Source organism: Chiroxiphia lanceolata, chromosome 5, assembly GCF_009829145.1.
Source record: "Chiroxiphia lanceolata isolate bChiLan1 chromosome 5, bChiLan1.pri, whole genome shotgun sequence".
NCBI lineage: Eukaryota > Metazoa > Chordata > Aves > Passeriformes > Pipridae > Chiroxiphia > Chiroxiphia lanceolata.
Genome location: NC_045641.1, coordinates 45,918,572 through 45,945,629, shown reverse-complemented (window position 1 = coordinate 45,945,629; position 27,058 = coordinate 45,918,572). Strand labels below are relative to the sequence as shown.

Genomic DNA, 27,058 nt, shown 5'->3' with positions numbered 1-27,058 from the left:
AAGAGTCATTAGGATATAAATATAAAAGGTAAGAGTATGCAGATGGTAAATGTTTTTTAAAATGTCAGTCCATTTTGCAGAAATAGTATTTAGAGAAATGAAATCTTGAATTCTTATTAAAGGTATTACAAGTAAAAATTTTGTTCCCTCCTGAAAGGGAGCACAGTGACATGGCACGTAGCTACTTAGTGTCTCTGAATGTAGATTTAGTCTCCTGTCTTAGAGAAAAACCACAAGCATGAGATATATTTTACTATTTCTAGATGGTAAAGAAAAGAAATATTAAATTCTTTAACACTTCTTTTCAGATTTTAACAGACAACTCCACCAGTGAACAGGGCCTAAATAAAGTGTTTGATCTGTGTGTTGTATGTGGAGACAAGGCATCAGGTATTAATTTTTTTCCTTCTTTTTCTTTTTAAGGTGGTGCGATTTTATAAAAGCAGTTTAAAATTCTTCTGAAGCTGTATAACAGTTTGCATGCATATACACACATCTCTCTATCTCTATACATGCACAAACAGGATTCTCTTTCAGTGGAGAATTACATTAAATGGTATTCTGATATCCATGAGTGGGATTTATTGTTATTTTACATAGAATCATAGAATATCCTGAGTTGGAAGGGACCCACGAGGATCATCGAGTCCAACAACTGGCCCTGCACAGGACCATCCCCAAGAGTCACACCATGTGCCTGGGAGCAGTGTCCAAGCACTTCTTGAACTCTGTTAGGCTTGGTGCTGTGACCACTTCCCTGGGGAGTCTGTTCCAGTGCCCAACCACCCTCTGGGTCAAGAAAGAACTTTTTCCTAATATTTAACCTAAAATCGCCCTGACACAGCTTCATGCAATTCCCTCAGGTCTTGTCACCAGAGGGAAGAGGTCAGTGCTTTCCTCTCCTTTTCCCCTTGTGAGGAACCTGCAGACTGCTATGAGGTCTCCCCTCAGCAGGAAGCAAACTTCCTAGAAAATAAAACCAATTAATTTTATTTTCTGTGGCAAAGTTTAGCATTAAAGATACAGTTGCTAGAGCTCTAAATAATGTCAGACTTCACCCAACTGAAGGAAGTTTCTGCCAAAGTTAGGGCAAAGATCTGGTTGGTCAGTTCCAATTACTAAAAGTTCTCTGACTCCCTAGGAGGGCTAGAGTCTCCCTTGAGGGGCTGGAGATCCCAGGAGCTATTCCTCCTGTGCTGGCCCTGGAATACTGAGCAGTGCTAAAGAGTTTGGAAAGGGTCCCATGTTTCTCTGAGAAGCTGCAGGTTCTGGGGAGCCTCCTGTGTGACAAGCAGTGTAATGAAAACTGCTTTGCAGACACCTCCAAGCTCAAGTCCAAGAAGCTACATCAAAGAGCAGGTGAAGAAGCAGCCTTGGTGCTTTGCAGAATGAGTATTCACAGTTCAGATGCTTTTAAAATGTTTAACATATTATTCTTTTAACATATATGATGCTTTTGAAATTTCACGTTTTATTAGTGTGGTAAAAAGGTTGTGATAAAGGAATCCAGAAAACCTATCAGAAATCCTGGAAACTTCAGTCAGACATGACTGATGTATCTAAAAAATGTTTGTGAGGAGTGAGGAAAGAATCTAAAAATATGTTTTATCTTAAATTAGGTCATAGTTCAGATTTATTTCTGTAACGTGCCCTAGTTATTTCAAAGATTGATAAATTAAAATTGTAATTGCCAATTGTGCCTTAATAAAAACTAGTACTTTTTAGTAATGTTTATATTTCATGCAAAATCAAAATAACTTACTTCTAAAAATAATTTTAAAACTTTCTGTAGTATATCTTAGAAATTTTTATATTATACAGAAAATTCACAGAACTGGGGCGGGGGGGATGTTATAAAAAATTATAGCTATTCTAGATTATTCTTTCATTGAAGTTTTACTGAAAGAACGAAGGATGTACCATTACTCTGTTAGGGAAATGAGAGGTGAAAGTAAAGCTTTGAAGTGATTGCCTACTGCTGTCAAATGCCATGTTTGTGCTTTCCATGGTTCCGTTAGATTTAATGCATACAATTTCAGCAGCTAAATTTGTAATGAGCAATCACAGGGCTTGTCCCTAGGGACAGTTTGAAAGAATTGCTAGAGAAATGTATAAATGAAAATGTTTGGGTTTTTTTTATTCTTGCTATTTTCTTAGCTTTTTTTAACACTACTGTCAACAGATAAGGAAAGAATTTTATAAGCAAATTTCCTGTTTGTAAAATCTGTCCTGTTAAAGTGCTTTGAACTAGAAAAACAGTTCACTTGCTTTTTTATGTTGTTTTATAGCCCTAGTATATTTTAAGATCTGTAATCCATGGAGAAGAAGAGTGTTCTTTTTCTGCGTAAAATAGCAAATACTTTGCTTTTAATAAATATAAACTCTATAAAAATAATATTACACTGTAAAATTAATGTCATGATTTATGTTGGCTTGTAATTAGGGCGTCATTATGGAGCAGTAACTTGTGAGGGATGCAAAGGATTCTTTAAAAGGAGTATACGGAAGAATTTAGTTTATTCATGCCGAGGAACAAAAGACTGTGTCATTAACAAACACCACCGGAACCGATGTCAGTATTGTCGGCTGCAGAGATGCATCGCATTTGGGATGAAACAAGACTGTAAGTCTGAATAAGAGCAAATTATTTTACCTGGCAGCTGTGTTAAACTTTGTGCTACAAATGGTATGTTTGTAAGAGTGCAAATTATTATCTTGATTGTGTATTTTTATGTCGTTGTATCTTTTTTCTTTAAAGAATCATACAAGTTTGGTGTATCAGAAATCTGAAATGCTTTCAATCATGTATATTGCTATACAAACTTAATAAGAACATTGCCTGTGGTGAAAGTCAATGAATTGTTACTCCGGGGTGGCAGATGTCAAGCATGTCTCTATCTTCATTGTTTTTAGGCAGTTCAGTTTTCCTGTGTGTAAATTAGGCTACTGAATGTTTTGAATTCTATCTTCAGTTTTCCCACAACTGAGACTACTATTTTTACTGAATTTCTGTTCACTTTTGGCAAAGCTCTGCAGAGACAGGTATTCATAAGGCAGAGATCCATAGTGATCTAAAGTTCAGTTCTTACCGATTCTTGCAGATTCTAAGTTCCTTTTTAGCTTTCCATCTGTTAAATGGAGTGATACTTCAATACCACAGCAATATCAGAATACTAAACACACAGAAAGTCAAGCAATACACAAATAGTAATACTACCCTAATACTGCAACACTACTACTGTACATAAAATATTAGTCTTGTGCTCTGCTGTCATCCAGCTCTTATTTTGCTGCCCTCTTGAACCTCTGCAGACATTTTCCTCCTTACAGCCTTGCTTCTGTCAGCAGAAATCAGTAACACTTTTCCAGCACAGAGGAAATTAATTCAGAAAGGGAGGAAAAGCTGGGGCAGTGAAAGTGGATCTTAACCCTCTAGTTCAGCTGGCAGTAAGTAAGGAAAGGCCCCTTGACTTCTCAATCAGAACAAAATCACCAAGGTTAGGGATCAGAAGGCAGGAAAAGGATCTCCAGATTGTGGGGGAACACTGAGTGGGGGAGAGGATTGTTTGGGGCTAAATCTCATTGTTCAGTGGAGTGGGAAAAGGAAAGAAAACTCAGCATTCTTGGACTGTAGGTCCCTCAGTAGGGGTTATTTGTCCTTTGAAGAAGTCTTTGCCTTTTTTCAGCAAAGTCGGATGCTGCTAGCAAGCACAGGGTTAGCAAAGGAAGACGAAATACTTGCCTCCATCTCCCAGCCTTTCAAAGTACTATTTTTGGGTTGCAGGCTGACTTTAATGGCATTGTCAATACTTGATGATATTATGACATTTGGGGTTTATGATAGTTATCAACATGAAATTTGAATAGCATCACAGTGTATTGCTAATTTGAAAGCTTTTTAATTTTTTCTCTTTAGTTACACATTTTCCACATTTTTCCTGTAGGGTATAGTACTGTAAGTTTCATTTTAATGTTCTCTAATCCGTTCAAAGCAAGGTGATAAATCTGTAGGCTAAAGCCCATGAGTCATTCCACGTAGTTTCACTGAGGGATTCAAATTAAAAATCTTGCTTCTTTTCTGAGGTCAGTGATTGTGAGTCAGGATGTTGCCCAGATTGATCTTAAATGGTCTGAAATGAACTTTGTGAATGTCCCTTCCCCTCTGTATTGTCTAAGGTCCTAACTGGAGAAGCTTCTTTAAGTGCATAAAGTTATGTGGGTTCCACAATCCATGGAAAAAGGTACTATGAGTCCTTTACAAAGGAAGTAAGAGTGTGGGATCTTCAAACTGAGAGAACAAGAACCCTTAAGCTTCCACTTTGATTCAGATTAAAAATAGGATATAAGGGGATTTATCCCTTAATTGTAACTTGAAAATTTTAGCGTCTATGTGTTTGGTGTCAGACTTTGACTACCACATCATTCCAGTTAGGACAAATCAAATCAGTTTGCTGCTTTTTACCCAACTTCCTAGGTTGTTGGTTATGGGATATATTTTATATATCTTTTAGTTATTTTCAGAATTATTATTAAAATTGAATATTAAATAGAGAAAAGAAGTATTACTTAGTCTGTAATTTGGGCTGTGATTTAATAGTTGGGTATTATTTTTTTAGCTGTGCAGTGTGAGAGGAAACCTATTGAAGTGTCAAGAGAAAAATCTTCCAACTGTGCAGCTTCTACAGAAAAGATCTACATTCGGAAAGATCTTCGTAGTCCGTTAGCTGCAACTCCAACTTTTGTAACAGACAATGAAACAGCAAGGTATGTGTTATACTCAGAAGTAGCTATCTCTGCTGAAAGAGGAAAATTCAGTTTTAAAATTAATTAAAATTAAAATTTGCACTGATTTCTATCAGATCAACAGGTCTGCTGGAATCAGGAATGTTTGTTAACATTCATCCATCTGCAATAAAAAGTGAACCTACTGTGCTGATGACTCCAGATAAGGTATGTGATGATATGACGGATACATTAAGTAGTGCTCATTGCTGTAATTGTGTATGTAAGGAAGGATGTTCTGTTGTGCTTCTGTTTGGTTAAATTCATTTTAAAACGCTGCTTTACAACATTAGCTAGTGTTGGAAATGTCTTGTCTTTACAAGAATACTTTTAGCCTCCCATAGTAAGAATTCTAAAAACACTACAAAGTACATGCCCTTCCTTTACATTTTTAGACAGCTTTAAGGGCTACATTACTTTAATTTTTGTGTTGGGAAGTCCTGATACTTGGCTATTTCCTTTGTATGAATAAAGTGAGGTGTTCAGAAAACCTCTCCTGGCATTATCACAGTGCATTTCATAAATTCTGTTGGATTTTTTTCCCCTGAATCACTACTATTTTTGTAGAGCTAATAAGAACTATCTCAGCGACAGTCTTATTTCTGAGCTGTTTTTGTTTGTTTCCCCTTTTGTTACACTTCCTGATCCACTAAAGCTGCAGGGTAACTTCCCTACATATGCACAGTAGGAAGATTTTGTATTTTTCTAGTTGATACTAAATTACCTCATACTGTTTTCATGCAGTTTGCCTTGCTTGCTCTGTCTGCAAAGGGCCCCATCAGAACTTGTTTATTCCATTTCACTTTTCTGGCTCTGTAGAGTATGACAACACAAGCTAAGTGACAGGTACATGCTGGTGTTAGCAGCAGCATACTTGTCTGTAATGATGTGGAAAACACGTCTTACTGCCTCTCTGAGTTGCTGGTCAGTACTGAATCACCTTGTTCACTTGGAGTTATATAAAGACATAAACACCAAAAAGGCTGCAGCAGAATTCTTTTTCTGCTTGCTTTTAAAGGTGACTTGTTATGCATTCCTTCTTTTCAAACATTATCCTACCCTATTACTACTGACTTAATTACACGAGGAAGAAAGGAAGATGCTAAAAATATAATCAAGTGCAGTCTTATAGTCCTGGTAACTGATTAGTGAGTAGAGAAGATAAATCCTCTTCCTGTACTTGCTTACCACCTGCAGTATTCTTTTTGAAAGAAATAGGTAGCTATTACTTTTAAAAGTAAATGTCTAAATATTTCATATTTTAAATGCAGTGCAGTGTCTAATTGCTGTATGATGATTACCCATTTACTGAAAATAGTTTTCTTACAGGTTTATGCATATGCTCAATTCTTCATTTATGTAAAAGTTAGACTCTTCTATTGCAGGTTAACCGCTACCAATTAACTGAGAATTGAAAACTGTTCTTTTCCCTTAGGTTGAAGCATGTCAAGGAGATTTAAGTACACTGGCAAATGTGGTGACTTCATTAGCAAATCTCAGTAAATGCAAAGACATATCACAAAGTAGTACAGAACTATCTATGATTGAGAGTTTAAGTAATGGAGATGCATCATTATCTGAACTCAAGCAAGAAGAACAAGCTAGTAGTGATGTTACAAGGTAAGGCATGTTACATTTGAAAATATTACTCTTTTTGGGAAGTTCTGTGTCAATTCAGACCAATTAAATCATCACAATTAGAAAATGTATCTGCTATAAAAGTAATAGTAATAAGAGCATAAGCTCACGTAGAAGATAAATCTGTAAGATTCTTTCAAGTGAAATCAAAAGGAAGTTCCATTTGAGAAATAAATCCTTTTATTTGTTTGTACTTGAAATTAATTTCAATTTAAATGTTACAGCTGATTTTCTTACCTTTTGGTTGGCCACACTAAGTAAGGTATGTTAGATCTTGTACTATAGTCTTGGTGCTTGGTGTCATCCTGGAAGACTGGTTCATAAGAGGTCTCACCTGTGTGAGCATTTTAATGCTTGTAACTATTAATCACCTTAAAAGCTTAAAAAGCATTTTCCTTCTACACAGAAGTAGTCACAGAATTCTCACTATTAATACAAATACATTCAGTGAATATCCTACAAACTTGTAGGTTTTATCCGACAAACTTGCCCTGGTTTTAGCTGAGCCATTGCGGTGAGAATATGTGCAAGATACTCTGTATAGCATGTACTCAGTTACTCCATCAATCACAGTCAACCTTGGTTGTCATCTCATGCCAGCTTCTGACAGCTGTCTCAGCAATATTCTTTTACACACCATCTACATTGTACATGCTGTTCTGAAAATGTGTGTGTGGAGTAAACCCATTAAGAGAAAAAAGGTGGGCATATAGTGGTTTGTACTGACTGAAATACAGGATTTCCCCTGCGGTCTCTACTGCTTTGCATAATTGCAAGCAGATTACATTTTTTCTTCTCCTTTCTCTATATACTGCTTAGAAAGTCAATCTGACTTCTACAGATGCTGATTTGGGCTTTTGTTGTGTCCTCCTAGGTAAAGAATATGCTGTGTAACAATACGATGTGTAAATAGCTTTGTCGTAGGTGCTGATAAACATCATTCAGTACTATGGCTGTTCAAAGAGATGTAGTAATCTTTTATTTCCTTGCACTTTCAGATGCTTATTTTTGCCAAGTTCAGAGTTTCTGTTCAGTTTTAAAAATCTGTGTTTGAAAAGGCATCAGGTTCTCTCAGCCAGAGAGCTTGAAAGAGCTCTGACTCAGCATACTCATGTCCAGTAGGTTACATAATAGATTTACAGTGGGGAGATTCAAGTTAAACATTCCTTTGAAAGGGAAGTTGTTACCCAAGGAGAAACTAAAACTTTTCTCTACATCATTGATTTCCTTGTCAGGCCCTATGCCAGCTTGATCTGTCAGACAGAGATGTTTACTGAAGAAAAGGAGTTTAAGGGATTTTGGAGAGTACGTTTTATCCATCCACACTTTTATTATATTTCATTGCTTTCAGCTACAGTAGTTATGCTTTCACTATTGCTGCTATGAACATAGTGTACAACTTTTGCTGCTAGTACCCCACTACTTTTATATTGTAATTTTATATGCCTTGTCCTCTAATGCTTCATTATGTTCATTCTTTACAGTTTATCTGCAGTCCTGTATATCTGTCAGTGACTAAGCCTGACGAAAAGAGAACCAAAGTTTTTTATAGCAAAGGATATCAACAGCATGTATTTTATTATGGATTATGCCTTGTTTTATCACTTTGTGGGCTAGACTTCTGTAGCTTTCAGGCAAGCTTTGTTCTAGATTCTCTTTTCATTGATGTTTTACCTTACAGTCATTGCTCATGTTGAGGCTTCATGTCAGGAAAAGACCCACAAAGCTGAGCTCTGAGGAAGCAAAGTCACTACTGGCTTCTGCTGGCTTACTTCTGCTACAACAAGAATGAGGAAAAAAAGTATCACGGGCAGACATGGTTAACCAGTGTACCTGCCTACACTATTAAAAAAGGACTCTTCAGCCTGTGCTGAATAAATACAGGATAGTGACAGATGCATATGGCATTTACCTTTTGGGGAAAGGGGAGGTCATGTTCCTCTCTTACCTTTCTGTCCCTGCCACATGAAGACCACTGCAGAGATTCTATTTTTTCCTAAAAAGCACCTTCCACTGAGCTGCGAGGTTTGCCTGTTCTACCTAAAACTGCAAAGAGTGAGCCATGCAAGACCTGAAACTCAAATCTCCTGGCAGGATTCCAATTGTATAGCTTGTAGAGCTTAGCCATGAATACATTCCCTTTGTGCCTACTTTGCATTTGCCAGAGACAGAAAATGGCCCACATATACCTCTTGTATGCCCAGTCACCCTCATGTGTACACATCAAAGTATACAGTCTAGTGAGGATCAAAAAGTAGTTCATTTACCATCTCAAGCCTTGAGGCAGTGTCAGCAGCTCTTTCATTGTGATGTTTCATTTGGTTGTAAATGCTTATATCAAACATCTAGTTTTTTTAGCATTTTAGTGAGTTCAGTGAGCTAGGGAGCGGAGGGGGAAGAGAAGGTGGCCAAGTTCAACTCCAGACTTCGGCGTTAAATCAATGATTTTAGACTCTGTGGTAATAAACACCTCTACGAGTTGAGAATCAGCTCTACACACAAGCTGATAATCAGCTTTTGTGAAGTTTTCAGACCTCAGTTGTGTAAGTTTTTCATGTAACCCTGCATACAAATGATGCTGCTCTCAGGATATGTCATCTGTCTGTAGGCAGTGATCAAGTCTGTGTATTTTTAATTGAAGGTGTGTCAGTTGTGGTTCTCAGGTGTATTTGTGAAGAGAAAAACAATGCATCTCTTATCAAGCAGCAAAATACTGAGTAATATATCTATGCTTGTCGTGACATCTCCACTCTAATATTTGTGCTTGTGACAGACAGGAGTCACTGCCACACATCAGAGGGTACTAAGGATGGTATTGAAAGCATGGGAGTGCTTTCTCTTACATAGTTTGAAGCAGTCTTTTCAAATTCAGTTGAAAAACCTAACCACAACTCATTACTTAACAAAAAAAAATCTTACTCTGTGCTCCTTATCAGTAAAAACCTGTAAAATGTATATGTGCACTAAGTGACTGTAACAGCATCTGATGATCAGGTCCTCAAAATGCTCATGCCAGCACTCTCAGTAAACAGCACTAAAGAGATCTTGAAAGGCAAACTGTGATTCAGCAGCACAACCAATATGTCAAAACTGTGAATTTGTTGGCAACTTGTGTGAACAGGATCTGCTGCTAATTTTTGTTTCAGAGTTCAGTGGAATGTCAGGAAAAGTATGTTACTGACTTTTATTTTCCAAATCTCATTCTTTGAAACAGACGTTTAAATACAGGTTTCAGACTCACGCATGTTCCTCTTAAATTGAAACGGTCTCTAAAATGAAAGTTTATTTCTTTTTGTTTGTTTGCTTGTTTGTGATCTTACAGGGCATTTGATACTCTTGCAAAAGCATTAAATCCAGGAGAGAGCGCAGCATGTCAGAACTCTGAAAGTATTGATGCCAATGCACAGCTGCTTGGTGGAGAAACAAGCACGAGTGTCGTTGAAATAGAGGGGCCACTACTCAGTGATGCTCACGTGGCATTCAGGGTACTGAATATTTTTGTTACTGTTGACTATTTATAACCATTTTAACATAGTAATGTAAAATAATTATCTGATTAAATCTTACTTTGAATTTCTTAGAGGAGTAACTACTATTAGTAACTATTAGTTCAGGTATTTGCATTAATTTCCAATGAATTAATGTTATGAACGCCACTTTTGTTCACTGGTTAACTGTTTAGGAAAAAGCACAGCGCTCTTCAGTGGTTTTAGCTGAACTGTTTATTTTAGTTTTTTACCTTAAAAATACTGGGTAATCCATGCAAGAAGATATACACAGACAAAGTGTGGCATGAAGCAGAGTCAGTGTCCACATTCTCACTTGTTAACAGTGGATCTGATGCAATCTGCAACTGGATTTTGAGACTTTTAAGTGTATTTCTCAGTTTCTTCTTTGTGTAGATACCCTATTTTAGTATTAATTGACTTTAATTATTAAGGGAAAATACAGTTTCTGTGTTAGTGAGCCATATATTTTCTGGCGTTATTTCTCATTTTACAAGCCTGCAGAAATTCTTCTATCCCTTTTTTTTCCTCTTCATATTATTCATGGACAAATCAAAAAAGCTTGCTCATCTGAAAACTTCTTCAGTACTAGGTATTTGAGTAACCTTTGCCCCTCTTATCGGCATCTGTTTTGATCAGTCGAATAAACATCTCTAAGGCAAATGTCAAGGGTTTTTTTTTTTAATTGTGTTAGCCAGACTGTTATATTAAGTACTATTAATTTCTGAAGACAGAACTACAGTGCTATAATTAGCAGTTTTGAGTCAAATCTCACTTTCTTCACATATGCAAGTAATGTCACTGATTTTACTCATGGACATGGAGAAAGATAGAGCTGGTCCTTTCTGATGTATATTGATTATATATTTTGGGAGCATCTGTGTATTAGGTATTTTACACATCAAAATATTTTTGATGTATTTCTTTGTAAAATATTAATTGAAAGTACAAAAAAAGATGTGACATAGAATTCACACGCACTCTCTTCAGGAGTTGTAGTAACCCCTTTAGTGTAAGCAACTTCATTCCAGTTACAATGATTCTTCTCTCTTATTCTTTGAGTGTCTCAAAAGTTGAGTTGTATTTGGGATTTTCCATCTCCAGGTGTCCCAGACAGGCGTCTTTATCTTCGAATCAGAATTTTTGCCTTTTTTCTTGCTTTTTAGTTACTATAGCATATAACAGTGTGGCTAATAATGAAAAAGTCAGTCATTCAGTTTTATGTCAGGATTATATCATGTTTATTTAAAAAAAACAATTTACTTTTTCACTTAAAAGAAACTCTTAAGACTGATTTTTTTCTAAACATATTATGAAGAAAGTAAAAAGTCTTGCACTTTTTCTATGATTGCCAGCTCACCATGCCTTCTCCTATGCCTGATTATCTTAACGTTCACTATATCTGCGAGTCTGCCTCCAGGTTGCTTTTTTTGTCCATGCACTGGGCACGTTCCATTCCATCTTTCCAAGCTTTAGGGTAAGTGTTCAGTTACTCTATTCACTTATGTTGTGAATATGTGCTTTTTAATTTTTTTATTTTCGCTGTCTTCTTCGGGAACTTTTTGATATAAAACTACTTATTAAAACTGTTATAAATCTTAGTAAGGTAAACTTTCTGAATTAAAACTACTCCTGATTTGAGTTTAATTGAGGATTTTGGTTGGGTTTTGAAGGAAAAAGCAGTAGATTTGTAACAATCAAATGCCTGCACACTGCTGCTACTTCAATATAATTTTAGTAAATAGGAATTCCTATCAGTTTTTTAATAGCTGCAGCCTTAGGCTATGTCCTGATTGCTTATCAGGCAATCATCAAATAAAAGCTCCTTTTTTATTTTTACCTTTATAAGATGAATAAAGTAGTAATTTTGCCTATAATAACCTCTATGAATAAAATGGTTTGCTAGATTCAGTAAAGATTCAAAATGAAGTTGTCTAATTTCAGAGGATTTTCTAAAAATAAAATAGTTCCTGTAACCAGAAAGTAATTCTTATTGTTCTTTTTACAGTTGGTATAACATCCTGCTTCTCCATTGGAATTCAGTGTATCACTTAAAATTCATAAGCTAAATGTAGTAGTCCGTTGCTTATCGTCATGAAAAAACATCTCAAAACTGCGTGGGGAAAACTGACTTTTGTTATTTTCGGAAGTAATTTTATGAAGATACATCAAACAAATAAAGATACTGTATCAGCTCTGACACAAATGGAGTATAAATCATGTTTGCTCTCATCTGCAGTGTCTTTCTTTAATTCAGTATTAAAATAGCGTATGACTGTGGCAGCAAAGAGAATGCTATTTTCAAATGAGGGATTGTCCCCTTTTCCAGTAAGGCTGTCAAAAGCAGAATGATCTGATTACCATTTGTGTTTACTCAGATGCTTAAGCCAAATGATTCTACACTATTTAAGGAAAAATGCTATATTGTGTGTAATTAAGTCTGTGTTTTGGAGAAGGAAAAAGGAATATTATATAGTTAATATAATAGCAATATATAGTTAAAGAATAGCAAAGGTAAAAAATAGGTAAATATGATGTTTTATTTTGGTAGAAATTGTTGCCCTGCAGAATTTAAAAATACATAGCAAATGAACATAGTACATTACATCATTATCATTTTTAAAAGGTGTTTGTAACAGAGAGACACTGCAAATTAGTGCTCTAATGAAAAATGGGAATTGCTTTTTAAAAATAAAATGTTATACAGAAGACCTGTCTCTCCAAAAAGATCTAGCAAGACATGCTTATAGAAAAATCTGCACATGTTCTTTTAATATGTTACTTCCCAATATATTTTTCTGTTTGAGTAAAAAATATGGAGGAGTAAGCTGTCTTAATAGTGTTAATATTCACCTATGCTAGCATTTACAGACCCAGACAAGATCATGGGCAACAGTATATTTAAACAGTATATTTAACATCAATACAGTTTTCCTTTTGAAGAGCCTTAAAATAGGAACTATTTTCAAGTGGAAATTTATTTGAAATTAATGCAGTCTTTTTAGTTTGAGCACATTATGTCCTATAATTTTGACTTTTAGAAGGGTGACTCATTTCACTTTCTAAATGAAGAGAAATTCATGGAGCTGATGAGCCAAACCAAAACCATAGTAATGGTTTTGTAAGGAAGATGGATAATTGGATGGATATCCAGATGGTTCCCTTCTCAGGCAATGTTCTCCTTAGTCACATCAAGATAGTTGCCTTTGGCCTAATCATGTAGGTAATGATACCAGATCACTGCTTAGTTCATCTTCCTGCATGAGTGTCTTGGTAGGCAAGAGAGTTTCTTACTGAAACATTCATCAGGCTGGTTACAGCCTCTTAGTGTTTTGAGGCCGCTCAAGCAAACTTGAGAGCTGGTTCTGGTCTAAGTTTGATCAGCCATAAAGATGCTCTAGATGAGATGTTTATCTACACACATATCAGATGAGTAGCCACTATGCCTTTTTTTCCCTGTTTCTCAGCATAGTCCCTTTGACAGGAGCTGAATGAGGACGTGACAAATATGTGTTGAAGCCATATGTACAGTATCATGTCTTCCAAGAACTTGATCATAGTAAAAAACATTGCCCTCAGCAAGGTTTCTGTAATCCAGTTAAGAACAAGGCTACATTCACCTGTCATTTGGCATCTTTGTATTGCAGCAAATCATCAAAAATGTTCTTGAAGATTACATCTTCGTTCTTGCAAAAATCTATTCCATTGTATTTTTGTAGTTGAAATCCTAGCTTTAATATGCTTTTCTTCCTTGATAGGTCTTGTGCTTCTTTTAAATTTCCATTATTTATATTCAGTGGATAAAACTGTGAAACATGGTACCTGACTTTGACTCCTTACTGGTAGGATTTCCTTTTTATGGTACTGAGCTCTTGTTAAGCTCTGCGAATTAGAGATGCTTGGCATTACTGAAAGTTAGGTTACTGATATGGAAGTGGCTGGATTGCATTGATATATTTAATTTTAAGTTTCAGCATTTGAAAAAAAATCCTGACTACGCATGAAGCTGACTGTAAGGACTGATTCTTTCAGCAAAGAAATCCTCGCAACTATTACTTATACTTTGAAGTCTGTATTTCAGACCTTTATTCCAGACATGAAAGGAATGCAGAAAATAGCAGTCAGGAAGCTCGAAAGCTTGATCTCACATGTTCCATTTCACACGTATCTTTAATTAAAATGTTATACCGACCTGTCCATTTTCAAGTGGAAGAAAAAAAAAGACATTTGAGTCTGTTCTACATCCACAGTACAGGGACAGTGCAAACTTTTTTTTTGTCCATGCATGCAAATGTTATTCAGAAACTAGTGTAAATCCTGAGAAAACTAGCACGATGGAGTATGCTGCGACAGTTGTCATTTATTGTTACTTCAGCTTGCTTTTGCGATGGAAATCTATCTCATTTTAGGTCAATTTCTTTACAAAAGTCACTTTAAACCAGGTATTTTAATTCTAGCATGAAGAGAAAAAGGATGCAGGGCTTCAGTTTGGTAGTGGTTGCAATGGTTGAATTAGATTAATGTTTTACGAAGTGTTCTTCAAATTAAAAAGAAGTGTGAATGCAAATGGCTGGTTTTATTAAGTGAAATTATTGTGTTTTTTAATAGACAGGATAACAGCATATCATTAGTAAAAGCCTGTTGGAATGAACTTTTTACGCTTGGTCTAGCACAATGTTCACAAGTTATGAATGTGGCAACTATATTATCTGCGTTTGTTAATCACCTTCAAGGCAGTTTACAGCAAGGTAAGTTGTATACTGTGCACACATCACACTTGGGGAATTACTTGGTTTTTTTAAGTTTTGAACTGCACAGATTCCCCTGTATCAAGTGTATAAAGTAATGACCCACCTGTCCTTTCTGTTCATAGCTGTGACACAAAGCAGCTGAATGCCAACTTGGTGATTCACTTCCTTTACATAACTTGGCTTGTTGACTTCTGTATACTAGTTTTAGTCTAGATGCAAGTCTTCATCAGATCTTCCCTAAATACACTTTGTTCCCTGTTAATCCTATGTCCTGCATCTTTGGCATATTTATATTCAAATGAAAGGCATGTCAGTTGACCTCTTTCATTTGTTCTTCTGAGCAGGAGAGAGGAGTCTTTTAGCTAATCTTTGTGTGCTTGTGAACACTCACAAGGCTGCCAGCACTAAAAGCTAACCAGTCAATAGTCTTCATCAGTTCATAGTCCTAACTCATTATTAATAAGGCACATGCACATACAAAAATCTTAGCATTTTCAGGTTTAACTAGATTTTTGAGTTGTTTGCTGTTAGGGATATGAAAATTCACTGTTGTTGATGCTATGCAAACACAGCTTTCTCAGCTGGAAAAAGACAGCTCACTTGACTATAGATTTTTCATCTTCTTTTATGATTAGGTAATTAAAGAACTATTTCAGGGGGATTTTCATGATTTAAAACTATCCACAAGATGCTCCTATAAATAACAATTGTTTAAAAAAACCTGATCCAACTACAAAATGTACTGGATTAGCTAAAGATACTAACAAAACTGTGATTGTCTTTAGGGGGGGATACAAATGGAATCTGTAAACTATGGTCTATGTAATTTTTAAAGCATGTTCACCAAAACAGGTATTTTAGTAATTAATCATGTTTATATCATTACTACAAATCCATATTTCTACCATTTAAATAGGGAATTCAGTTTAAATGCAAAAACCAGTTGTGCAGTATGCCAGCTGCAATATCTCCAAGTGATAACAAGTTTGTGGGATCCAGGGGCTTTAGTTTGATGGATTACAGAGGGAATGGGATTTTCAGGCTGACCCAAAGGGAACAGCTATGCACCAACCACATTCCCCTCAATGCAGATCAGGGAAGGTGTATAGTACAGCTTTTGCAGCAGTGGGATGGTCTTTGATTAAGATAACCCATGAAGCTGTACACTAACCTGCTGCATGGCACCTGACCCTGAGACATAGAGCACAGAGCTGCAATAGCAGTGTATTCTTTACTTGCACATAGTCTCTTCCTTCCTTGATCATTTCAAGCTCTAGTCCATGCCTGATTACTGGAGGCTTTAGTGGCAGGAGGACTCCTTACTGTACAGTTGAAGGGGGGAAAAGAGGTTGTTACAGTCCATAATTGTTGGTGTCAAGATTATTCAGACCTAATAGGAATTTATAGATGGCATAGATTTCCCACTGTTTGAATCTAATAAAATAATTATTTTTAATATTCCAGTGTGAGCACATTTTTTGCATGTGTGTTGACTTGGCATTTTATATTTATGTGTGTGTTGACTTAGATAAACTGCCAACAGACAGAGGAAGACTAGTAATGGAGCATGTCTTCAAATTGCAAGAGTTCTGTAACAGCATGGTTAAGCTTTGTCTAGATGGATATGAATATGCATATTTGAAAGCTATCGTCCTCTTCAGTCCTGGTATGTAATTATTCCAGATGTAAAACTTTTAACTGTGCTATTTGTTGCCATATAACTTCTGCCTGTTTCATCATACTGTTATTTGCAGAATTACTGCCTCATTTGTTGAGGAATCTTGGAGGGGGTGTAATGAGGACTGTAGGAAGAGGAGGGTTAATCTTTTAATGTAAATAGCTGGATGTTGCTTTGGGGACTTTTTTTGCAGGGGGACTTTAATTCTTTTTATTTGGGAGTCTTATCTCTGCCACTGATGTTTGTTGGTTTGGGTTTGGTTTTTTGGTTGGTTTTTTTTTTCCTTTTAATTTATTTATTTATTGCCCTTAATTATGTGCCTCTTTTCTGGGGTACATTTTCTGAGGACCTGCAGTTTAATTTTCCGAAGTGTTGCTCTTGCACAACCAGCTGAGATGGATTGAAGTTGGGTTTTTAACGTATGAAAGATTTATCTCACATGCAAAATTACAGAAACATCACCTTACTCCACACAGATATTTTAATAACGCAGATAGCATTTCTGGTGAGTGAACACCACAAACATTCCCTTATATTATTATTATTTCTGTCTTCTAAACAGTATTTGTTTAATGTATTCTCTCTAGTGTTAATGCACATATATTAGACAGTGAAGGTAAAATAATTATTTTTTCCTTATGGGAAAAATTAGTTATTAGTCTACAATAAGGAGCAAAGAGTCCTCTGGTTATGGTAGATAGTGACTGAGTGGTTAGATTGTGTCACCAGTATAACTGGACTGTAGAAATTACAAAATTAATTTTCTATATTTGAAAGTTGTAGAATTAACTTTTCACTAAAGGCATTTAGATATTATATCAGTGTCCTGCAGGTCTTAGATTCATCATTCAGAATTGGGATTTAATATAAAGCCAAAACCAAATATTTGATAGAATAAAAATTTATAAACCTCAAATACTTTCAGTATCTCCAAGAATTTTTCACTGTCACATTTAGAAAGTAAATCTTCAGTCACTCCATTTTGCATTTGAAAGTTTTAAAGGCATCAACAGCTTCCTTAATCCTTGTTGCTCTGCCTTTTGTAGATGATGATGTCCCATAGAAAAGATTGGAGCAGATGTTAAAAAGCTGACAGAATCTTAGTGACCTTCCCCTGTCTGTAGTGTAGGACATGGAGGAGAGCTGGGTATTTGGTTCTTGTCAGTTCTGTAGATTTATTAGATCTAAGAAGACCTTTCTTTTTCCATTCAGTTCCATTTCACCCTTTCACAGAAAAATCAGTCGAGGTGAGCAAATTTTTTGGAATTTGGACACTTCCAAAATGTAAATTCTAATATATAGAATTTATATATTGTGAGGTTCTTGCTTTGCAGTTTCCCTCATATTTGCATGATCTTTTCTATATGGAGTATCTACAAGAAGTATCTATATCTCCCAGTAAGAGTGGCAGCATCAGCAGGAATTCATGGCGTATCTTCCTGCGTATCTTCCATTGATACACACACACGCATTGCGTGGTTTTATGTGTTTGCTTTTACAGTCCACTGAATCACTGGAACAGTTTCAGCTTGATAAGCAGGACCCGCCATGAGTTTAAACACAATATTAAGCATGCTTGAAAATGTTTGCAGTTTTTCTTTTCTGCTGAGGACTGAAGAGTTGATTGGACTTTTTGTCATTATTTCAGAAGCGGCAGAGATTTTCTCTAAGTGAATGGCGGGAGGGTGTTTGCTGGTTTAATTTTAGTAGATAATGCTTGCAGGAGATGTAATTCTCCTTTAGGTGTTCTTACTCCAAAGTAAGAACGTGGCATTCCTATACTGAGAACTTGTACACGTTGTACACACTTGTACACATTGTACACATACAAAGAAAACGATGGACGAATACCTCAAGCCCTTTTTCTTAGAATGGTATCCACTAGGACTTATGATAGAATCCTTTGGAAAAATCAGTCCTGTCAGACACCTGAAAATACTAGTCTAGGAACCTTGCACTTGCAAAACAATATTTACTTATTTGTTCAGATTGAAGTTTATTTGTCTCCTTCCAATTATACTTGACAACACATAAGGTAGAAGGAAAAATATGTTGGGAAAAGACTATCCAGTCACATGATGGAGAAAAATTTTCTTTAGCTCACATGTTTTCGGGATCACATTACTAATGATGTGTATCTGCTTTAATGGCAACATGTTCTCAATACTCTTGATCCTGTGAGCCATATAACAAAATCTTCATGTACCTGAAAGTCATGTTTAGTATCTTGAACGGAAGGTTATTCTGGCAATGATTCACAGGCCAGGAATTGCAGGGATTTTACTGCTCTGCTACAGAATGGGGCTGGGCTGCACATGCAACAGAGCCCTAGGCTAAGAACATCTGCTTTAGTAGGCCCTGGTGATTTTGTGTCTTCTGTGCCAAGCCAGCTGTTTGATTGCCACAGGACAGCCTTGGGCAAAGAGATCAGTGTAAAGGGTGTGCTGAGAAGACTTGGCTGCAAGTGTACTAGCAGTGATCTTCAAAGTACTGTTTCCAGAACTTGACTTTTAGCTGCATTCCTGACATTACTCAAAGCAGCGCCATGAAGTGGTGCATTTTACTTGACAACGATAACTCTTCAAAATATGTTGCTTTGTATGAACTAATTAACCTCTTGTCCTCTGCATGAATTCGAAATCATGCTTTCAGAATGACTGAACTACTATATAGAACAAAATACTCCTCTGTGAAATAACGCATTCAGGGGAGTCCAACGTATCACCTAACTGCTGAATTGCTTCCAAAGCTTCTTTATCCACAGAGCAAAAATCTCTTGGGTTTGTTTACTGGTTTTGTGTATTTGGAGAGGAGTGTGACTGTTAGAAACAGTCTTTTATCTCACAAAATTTGGCAGCTCATTTAAGATGCCATTTGTGCAAAATAAAATCTGTGTGATTTGTTATGCCACTATGACAGTAAAATTTTTTCATTATGATGGATAATAAAAATTACAGACCATGTAGAGAGTTCAGAATTACTGGATAATAATTTCCTAATGTGACCTGGCAGTTAGGTTGATATCCTTTCATTTTAGCAAGATTAAGATTTCAAGTGTTCAAATCACTGCTAAAAATTACGTGGAGCACATTTGAAATTTTTGCACCCAATAGTTGAAAAAAAATTTATCTGCTATATATCTTTCACAGTTTTTAGGAAACAAATGGTTCACAGCTTTTTATTCTGCTTTTTCTGCTGATCTTAATTTTATCCTTCACATCCCACCCAAATACTATTTGTGCATACAATATTTCAGTAAATGTCAGTGTATTGAAACAATGCTGTTCTACTGCTACGCAGAGAAGAGAGTGGTATCATCAAGATTAATGTAAACATTGCAAGCACTGAATTTATTTGAACTCTTCAAAATGTCTGGTTTTATTTATGAAAAGCTAAATAAAACATAAGCCTAGAGGAAGAGAAATATAAGGAATCAGTGTCCTCCACTAAAAGTGGAGTTGCTGCAGCTGCATATAATTATTTCAGTATGTTTACAGTTGGAAAATCTGGTTGGATTTTAATGTAGCTTGTATAGAACAGGTATAACAATGAAGAGCTTTGTTTTGGTTTTTTTTTCAGATCACCCAGGTCTAGAAAATGTGGTACAGATTGAGAAATTTCAGGAAAAGGCTTATATGGAGTTCCAGGACTACGTAACAAAGGCATATCCAGATGATACCTACAGGTCTCTAAATTTAGATGCTTACTTGATTAATTGTCTTTTCAGAGTCATTGATGGTACTGATTTGTATAGTATTTCATGTAATAGATAATGTACATTTTCTTCTTACCTCCTTAAAGGTAAAAAATTACCTTTAGAACACTTCAAATATTATGCATGTGCTCATACATACTATGAGTATTATTTGTCTACTCATTCATTATTAATTTCTAAAATTAAATATCAGAAATAAATATTATTAACATTCAATTTGAATTGCACCTATTTGGAATATTTCATCATTTAGACTAAATCCAAACATTATACAGTCCATGTAATTGACAGGCATACTCACATGTTCTGTACTGTTAAAGACATGACTAAACATAAATTTGATGCTCTCCTGATTTAAATATTTAAGCCTTTCATTAACTAGATAGAACAAATTTTGACTAGTAATGTCCCTTGTCAATTTTTTCTCTTCTTTAACTAATAACTTCATTGTGAATAACACCAAAATCTGTGATCTGCCAAGTAACACTTTTTACCAAACTTATTTTCCAGACTGTCTAGACTTCTCCTCCGATTGCCTGCTCTTAGGCTGATGAGCGCTGCCATCACTGAAGAGCTGTTCTTCGCAGGACTAATTGGAAATGTCCAGATTGATAGCATCATCCCATATATTCTGCGAATGGAGACAGCAGACTACAACTCCCAGATCATAGGTCATGCCGTATAAAAGTAGCAGTCCAGGATTCTGTGCCATGGCAGTCATGGTGATGTAAATGCATACCCTGTCTCCAAGAGATGGTAGTAAGCCTTCCAATGCACCTTTCCAAAGAAGGCTCATATTCCTCCTTTCCAGTACACTTGGGAAACGTGGTGGAGTGTATTATGATATAGGATCACTTCCTATTTTTCATCTGTCTTCAAGGACTTGTAAATTAACTTGATATCTGAAGAAAGTAAGAATTGTCTATCCTATTTTTGTAGATAGACGGACTTGGAATATTTGTTTATGAAGTCCAGGCTTATGAGGAAACTGAAGAAGCTTTGACTGAACTAAGGTATCTTGAGTTAGTGTGATGTTTTAGAGAAATAAATTAACTTTCCTCTCCAAGTTGTGTTTTCAGTGTTTTGCTACTAGTTCATTCTTACTTATCAAATTGAAAATACATGATCAAACATCCTGAAAAGGCCAGTGTTTCCATGCAAACAAGACCAAACTTAGTTTTGGCTTTTGTTTTGAAGAGAGTTGTTTCTTGCTGAACTGAACACTGGATACCATTACAAGTTCAGGGAAAGTAGAGGAAGTTCACATTTTAAAATATTCTGTTGTCATGTTGATGCACTTGATCAGAAGTGAAGCAGCGACGGGTCGGTAGTGTTTTGCAGATACACCAGAACACTGTGTTGTAGTATCACATCTTAGTAGACATAAGCTGGTTTATACTATGAAAAACTGACAGAGAAGTGTGTACTGCAGGTATTCAAAGACAGCATACTCCTTTTTTTCCTGGTCTCAGAACTTAAAGCTTTTTCACCCTGCCCTTCCCTCTTTCATACTCAGTGCCCAGTGATGGAGGCATTCTAGATGCTTCTTGACTTGTGCCCGTGTCTTTATTTTTTTATTATCGTTAGCCTTTGGGTATGTAGTTCTCTTTTCCAAGCAGTCCTGAATGATTATTTTTTAAATTTGAGTTTGTCAAATCCAGTGCCCCTCCCTATAGGAGCATGGTCTCTGCTGCTTTTCCTTTCCTCATTAGAAATGGGTCTAGATACTCCATACATGTTGCCTGAATCATACTCCATGGCTCCACCTAAGAATGGATTTTAATGTTTTTCAGTCTTGAGGCATGTGACTCACTTGACAATACTGACACATCCCTAGCACATTTATTACCTTTTGCTTAAAGTGAGAGAAGTATCCCAGTGAAAGTGTTGGTCTACTTCAGACAATAGCATTTAGGATTATCTGAATCTTGGATCAAGACCAGGTTCTATTTAGCACAAACTCTTTCTTTTTCTGGCAAAACTGGTGAGGAAGAGCCTCACCCAATCAAGAAACACATGGTTGAACCAAAAATTGCTTAGCCAGAAGATCAGCTTAAAAGGAAGCCCTTGCCCACTCTGCAGCAGCAGCTCCAAGGCCACCCTAACACCAAGAGACTACTAAATGAGAATTGAGTTCTGTAGTTCTTGCATTCTGTAGTTTTTCTCAGCACCTGAGGATCACAACCAGTCAAAAAGAATCTGAGAACTGCCTCTGACCCTGAATTTCTGTGTTCTTGTCAGTTCTACTAACTGAGCTGCTTGGATCTTCCTCCACCCCAAGCTCTGTAATACAAGACTGTATCATAGAATCACAGAATCAGAGAACGGTTTGGATTGGAAGGTATCTTAAAGCTCATCTTTTTCCAGCCCCCTGCGTGAACAGGGATGCCTTGCACTAGACTAGGTTGCTCAAAGCCTCATCCAACCTAGTTTTGGACACTTCCAGGGATGGGGCATCCACAACTTCTCTGAGCAGCCTGTTCCAGTGCCTCACCACCCTCACAGTAAATAATTTCTTCCTAATATCTAATCTAAACCTACTCTCTTTCAGTTTGAAACCATTCCCCCTTGTAGTCTCTTTCCATTTTTCTTGTAGGCTCCCTTCAGGTACTGGAAGGTGCCTAAGCCTTCTCTTTTCCAAGCTGAACAATCCCAATTTTCTTAGCCTTTCCTCTCTGGAGAGGTGCTCCATCCCTCTAATCAATTTGATAGCTCTCCTTTGGATTCACTCCAACAGATCAATGGCTTTCCTGTGCTTGGGACCCCAAACTTGGATGCAGCACTCCAGGTGAGGTCTCACCTGAGTGGAGTAGAGCGGCAGAATCCTGCCCCTCACCCTGCTGCCCACACTGCTTTTGATGCAGCCCAGGACACAATTGGCTTTCTGGGCTGCAAGTGCACATTGCTGGGTCATGTCCAGCCTCTCATCCAACAACACCCCCAAATCCTTCTCTGCAGGGCTGCTCTCAGTCCTTTCATCCCCCAGCCTGTATTGATGCTGGGGGTTGCCCTGTACCCAGGTGCAGCACCTTGCACTTGGTCTTGTTATACCTTATGAGATTCCAGTGGGTCCACTGGATGCCATCCAGAGCAGGTCCCTCTGGATGGCATCACATCCTTCAAGTGTGTCAACTACACCACTCAGCTTGGTGCCATCTGCAAACTTGGTGAGGGTGCACTCGATTCCTTCATCTGTGTCATTAATGAAGATACTAAATAATACTGGTTATTAAATAAGACAGACCCCTGAAGGACACCACTTGTCACTGATGTTTATCTGACTCTGAGTCACTGACCACTACCCTCTGGATGCGACCATCCATCCACTTTTTTATCCATCTAACAGTCCACCCATCAAATCTATCTCTCTCCCATTTAGAAAGAAGGGTGTTGTGGTGGACTGTACTACAGGATTGGTCATATCCAATCCACAGACCAATGCACTCAGAGCTGTGGACCCCTAATGGGATGGAGCCACCCCCTCTGCTGTGCCTTGGCACTTACTGACTTGCTGGAGGACAGCTTTTAGTGTGGAGCTGGACATGGCAGCTGAGCTCTCTTCCCACATGGAATGTGGTGAAACTCTACTTTGTGTTGGAATGTTTTGGGGGATAATGTTGTGCGGGAATGTTTTGCATCAGAACCTTTTTCTCTGGATTTCTGTTCTTGCTTCCCCTTTGTGCCCTAGTCTGAACACAAGTTAGCCGACTGCAGTAATGCATGAACTGCCATCACCACTGACTGCTGGGTCAAGACTACTTTCTTAGGATGTGTTAACTCATAAGTACAAAAACCTTCGTCAAGCTTCACATGAGGTTGTTCAAATTCAGGCATTTGTGTATTATGAGGGACAAAAAACCCACCCATTTTATAATCTTGGATACCTCTGACATTTGGACCTCTAAAGAGCCAAAGTGCATACTTGCAACACATTGCAAGCAGCTCTGACTACTGGTAAGTGACCTTTTCCCCAAAAAAGTTTTCTTACATTTTCATAATAATATATTTTCATCATAAGTTCGAGATTGATAAAAAGGTAGGGTGCAGCCAGCCTGTGCTGCCTGCCAACTAATCTCTCTTGTCTTCATGATGATCTAGAAGCTGCATCTCATACTGGAGATTGTTAATTCAGTGTTACTCACTTTGTTCAGCATGATCTTCATTAATTATATTAAAATTATTTCATTAATCATTCTTAAACTATAAATTCACGTTTTTGATAAGGAATGAGGCATACCTGGGTTTTCTCAGGAATGGGAGCTTTAAAACAGGTAAATATGGGAATGAACATGGCTTTTCCTTATTTATATGTGTTAACCATTGCAGTCATCTGACAATAATGCACAGCTCATGGAAAAGCTAAATGGTGAAGTTCTGGTTTTGTTTTGGTTATTTTAAGATAACTACTGCTCAGTTAAATGGAGCATATCAAGTTACCTTAGTGTTTCTAACACTATGATGACATGATCTCACCACCTGTGTGATTTATTTTTATTTGTAGCCTTGTGAGAGAATGTTCTTTGGTACTGAATGAAAGGCTGGCAAATATTACTGGTTTCTGTCAGTAACATTGTCAATCAGCTAACAAAAATATGAGTATTGAAGCTCACTCCACCATGGATGTTAAAATACCTCAGTATTTTTGTGATTTCACCTCTAGCTTATTTTTCAACTTTTTGATCTTCGGCAGTCTTGACAGTTTTCAGAGCTAATCAGGATTTAAGCAAACTGTGGCATTTACTAGCCAAAAATAAGATGACTTTGCTAATGAAAGGACAAGTTTAGTTTCAACAAAATTTTCAATGTTAAGAGCAAGAAAAATAATTTTAATATAAATCACATGAAATGAAAAAAAACAATTTTATGGATTTTAAAATCCTATGATTTAAAGGTGAGAGTACTGTTACACACAATAAGCTTACCAGTTCAAATATTTTTCATGAAACTATATGTTGCACATGTGTATGTGGGTTGTTTCATACTGCTAAAGTTCCCAGTGCAAATAACTGGTTTATATAAACTTTTTTCAAAAGTACATTCATTGCAATACCTTGCACAGTTACAGACTTATCTGTCCATATGTTTATTATTGTCGTGTGGTCTTCAGTGTCAGTGAAAGTCAGTCTGTTCATTTTGAAACTGGTCTGTTCATTTTGTTCAGCCTTTGCAGTTTGGTAGTACATCAGTTTCAGTGTAAGCAATACAGTGTCACTGTAGTTGTCTTGCTGTTGTATAAAAAAAAAATCACTATAAATATCTTGAAACCTGGCTAAATTGGAAAATTCTATTTTGGATGTATTTTTAAAAATAAATTGTAACTTTCTATTATAGAAAACAATTGCAATATCCTATTAGTTTGTTAGTGTTTTATACAGATTGTCTATAGACCTAGAACACTGTATATGATTACAAAGAGTTTGTGGATCTTTCACATTTTTTTTAACACTATGTAGTATTGTCAGTTATATTCAGTCTCTGGGATTTGTGATAGCTGCAATATCTTGCTGTTTGCTAATCTTTGTTGCTATTAACCCTTTGTTTCCATGCTTACTACTTTCTGGCCTATGAATTTGAAAATTAATAATTTATTGTAAAATTTAATTTACCAATGATTTGGTTTTTAAAATACTATATAAAAATATGTATTGTAATGAACCCTGATCACAGATCTTCATGTCATATAATGCCATAATGGATATTTGGAAATTAGTATTTGATTCATTATGGATCAGTTTTACGTTAAAAGTTATAGTATGGTTGAACAAAGTTTTTTTTTCTTTTGAAAGAAACAGACCTCAGATGTTCAAGTAAACTTATCTCAATTTTAAATATTACTGGATAAACAATTAATTTTTTAATGACTTGATTGTGAAAATGCTGATAACCTGCCACAAGTGTACTGAAACCTAAGACTTGTCACAAAAGAGATACTGTGGTTAGAGGACAGAGCACAGAATCAGCAGGGCTTGCATTTTGTGTTTGAACACAAACCACTTGTGTTAAAAACTAAAAAATTTTCAATGAGAAACTTCAACCAGTAGACTTTATGTTGAAATGGGTATATTTCCACACTGTGAACTTGGCAAACACAACCTTTTCCTAATCCCATTTTCCTTTCAAGTTTAACACCACCTACTTAATTTTTCACTTCAGCTCCTGCTTTGTCCCTTCCCATAGGCCCAATTGCGATAGCGACAGCGCCCAGCAGCTTGGCCTCTTCGTGCTGATCAGCCAGTGCCGGTCAGCACTGAATGTTTACTGGGTGCACTTCCAAGTCCTGCCTGCTCTGACAAAGTACTGTGGGTCTATTTTTGCTTTTGCCTGGCCTGTGTAGGCCTACCCTTGTGAAGGTCAGGGAAGTAGTTTCTGCACCTTGCCAGACCAGCCTTGCAGCAACAGCAGTAAAGTGCTCCCAACATCCACACAGAACAATCAAAGGTATTTCTTCCTGCTGATGCAGGATCCGGAGAAGGTAATGGGGCAAGACAGAGAAGGTGGGGTGGAGACGTGGACCAGACAAGAGATACACATTCCTTAACAGCCTGCTAGAATTGCAAAAATCCAGGAAGAGACAAGACTCTTCTGTTGACTATCAGCCACAGTCTGCATGGGGTGAGAGGTCACTTCCCCTATCTCCTGATTTTTGATCTAAGCAATCCTGGACTCCTTACTGTCAGTCTTGGCAACTCTTTTCTCATCACAGATCTTGTGACATATGTGAAATAAGAAATTGTCAGTAGACATTTCTATTAAAAAGGGGTTTTCTTCCCCCTGTCCTGAAGTTCTTTGTATCTTGCTGACCTTCACGTGTGAGCCGTAGGCAGATGTTCTTTTTATAGATTATGCAGACTGGGAGCCAAATCGCAGTGTCCTCATCAGAAAATACCCTTCAGCGACCTCAACAGCGGCCCGCAGCACGCTCGCACCGCCGGCTGCTGTGTTCGCACAAGCCGGGGGCGGTGGCACCGCCCGGGCCGGGGGGGCGGTC

At 37.0% G+C, this 27,058-nt stretch overlaps 1 protein-coding gene across 6 annotated transcripts in view; it reads left to right on the top strand.

Moving 5' to 3' along the window:
- Positions 1-21,136, top strand: part of NR2C1 (nuclear receptor subfamily 2 group C member 1) — a 50,618-nt gene extending 29,482 nt beyond the window's left edge. For all 6 annotated transcript variants that reach the window (XM_032687897.1, XM_032687899.1, XM_032687894.1 and 3 more), the window contains 11 exons: positions 309-390; positions 2,444-2,623; positions 4,617-4,764; positions 4,860-4,950; positions 6,218-6,402; positions 9,743-9,905; positions 11,282-11,403; positions 14,535-14,674; positions 16,206-16,343; positions 19,935-20,040; positions 20,581-21,136. In XM_032687897.1, coding sequence (XP_032543788.1) covers positions 309-390; positions 2,444-2,623; positions 4,617-4,764; positions 4,860-4,950; positions 6,218-6,402; positions 9,743-9,905; positions 11,282-11,403; positions 14,535-14,674; positions 16,206-16,343; positions 19,935-20,040; positions 20,581-20,755 — 1,530 coding nt within the window. In that variant the 3' untranslated portion in view covers positions 20,756-21,136. The remainder of the gene's footprint in view (positions 1-308; positions 391-2,443; positions 2,624-4,616; positions 4,765-4,859; positions 4,951-6,217; positions 6,403-9,742; positions 9,906-11,281; positions 11,404-14,534; positions 14,675-16,205; positions 16,344-19,934; positions 20,041-20,580) is intronic.
- Positions 21,137-27,058: the final 5,922 nt, after the last annotated feature.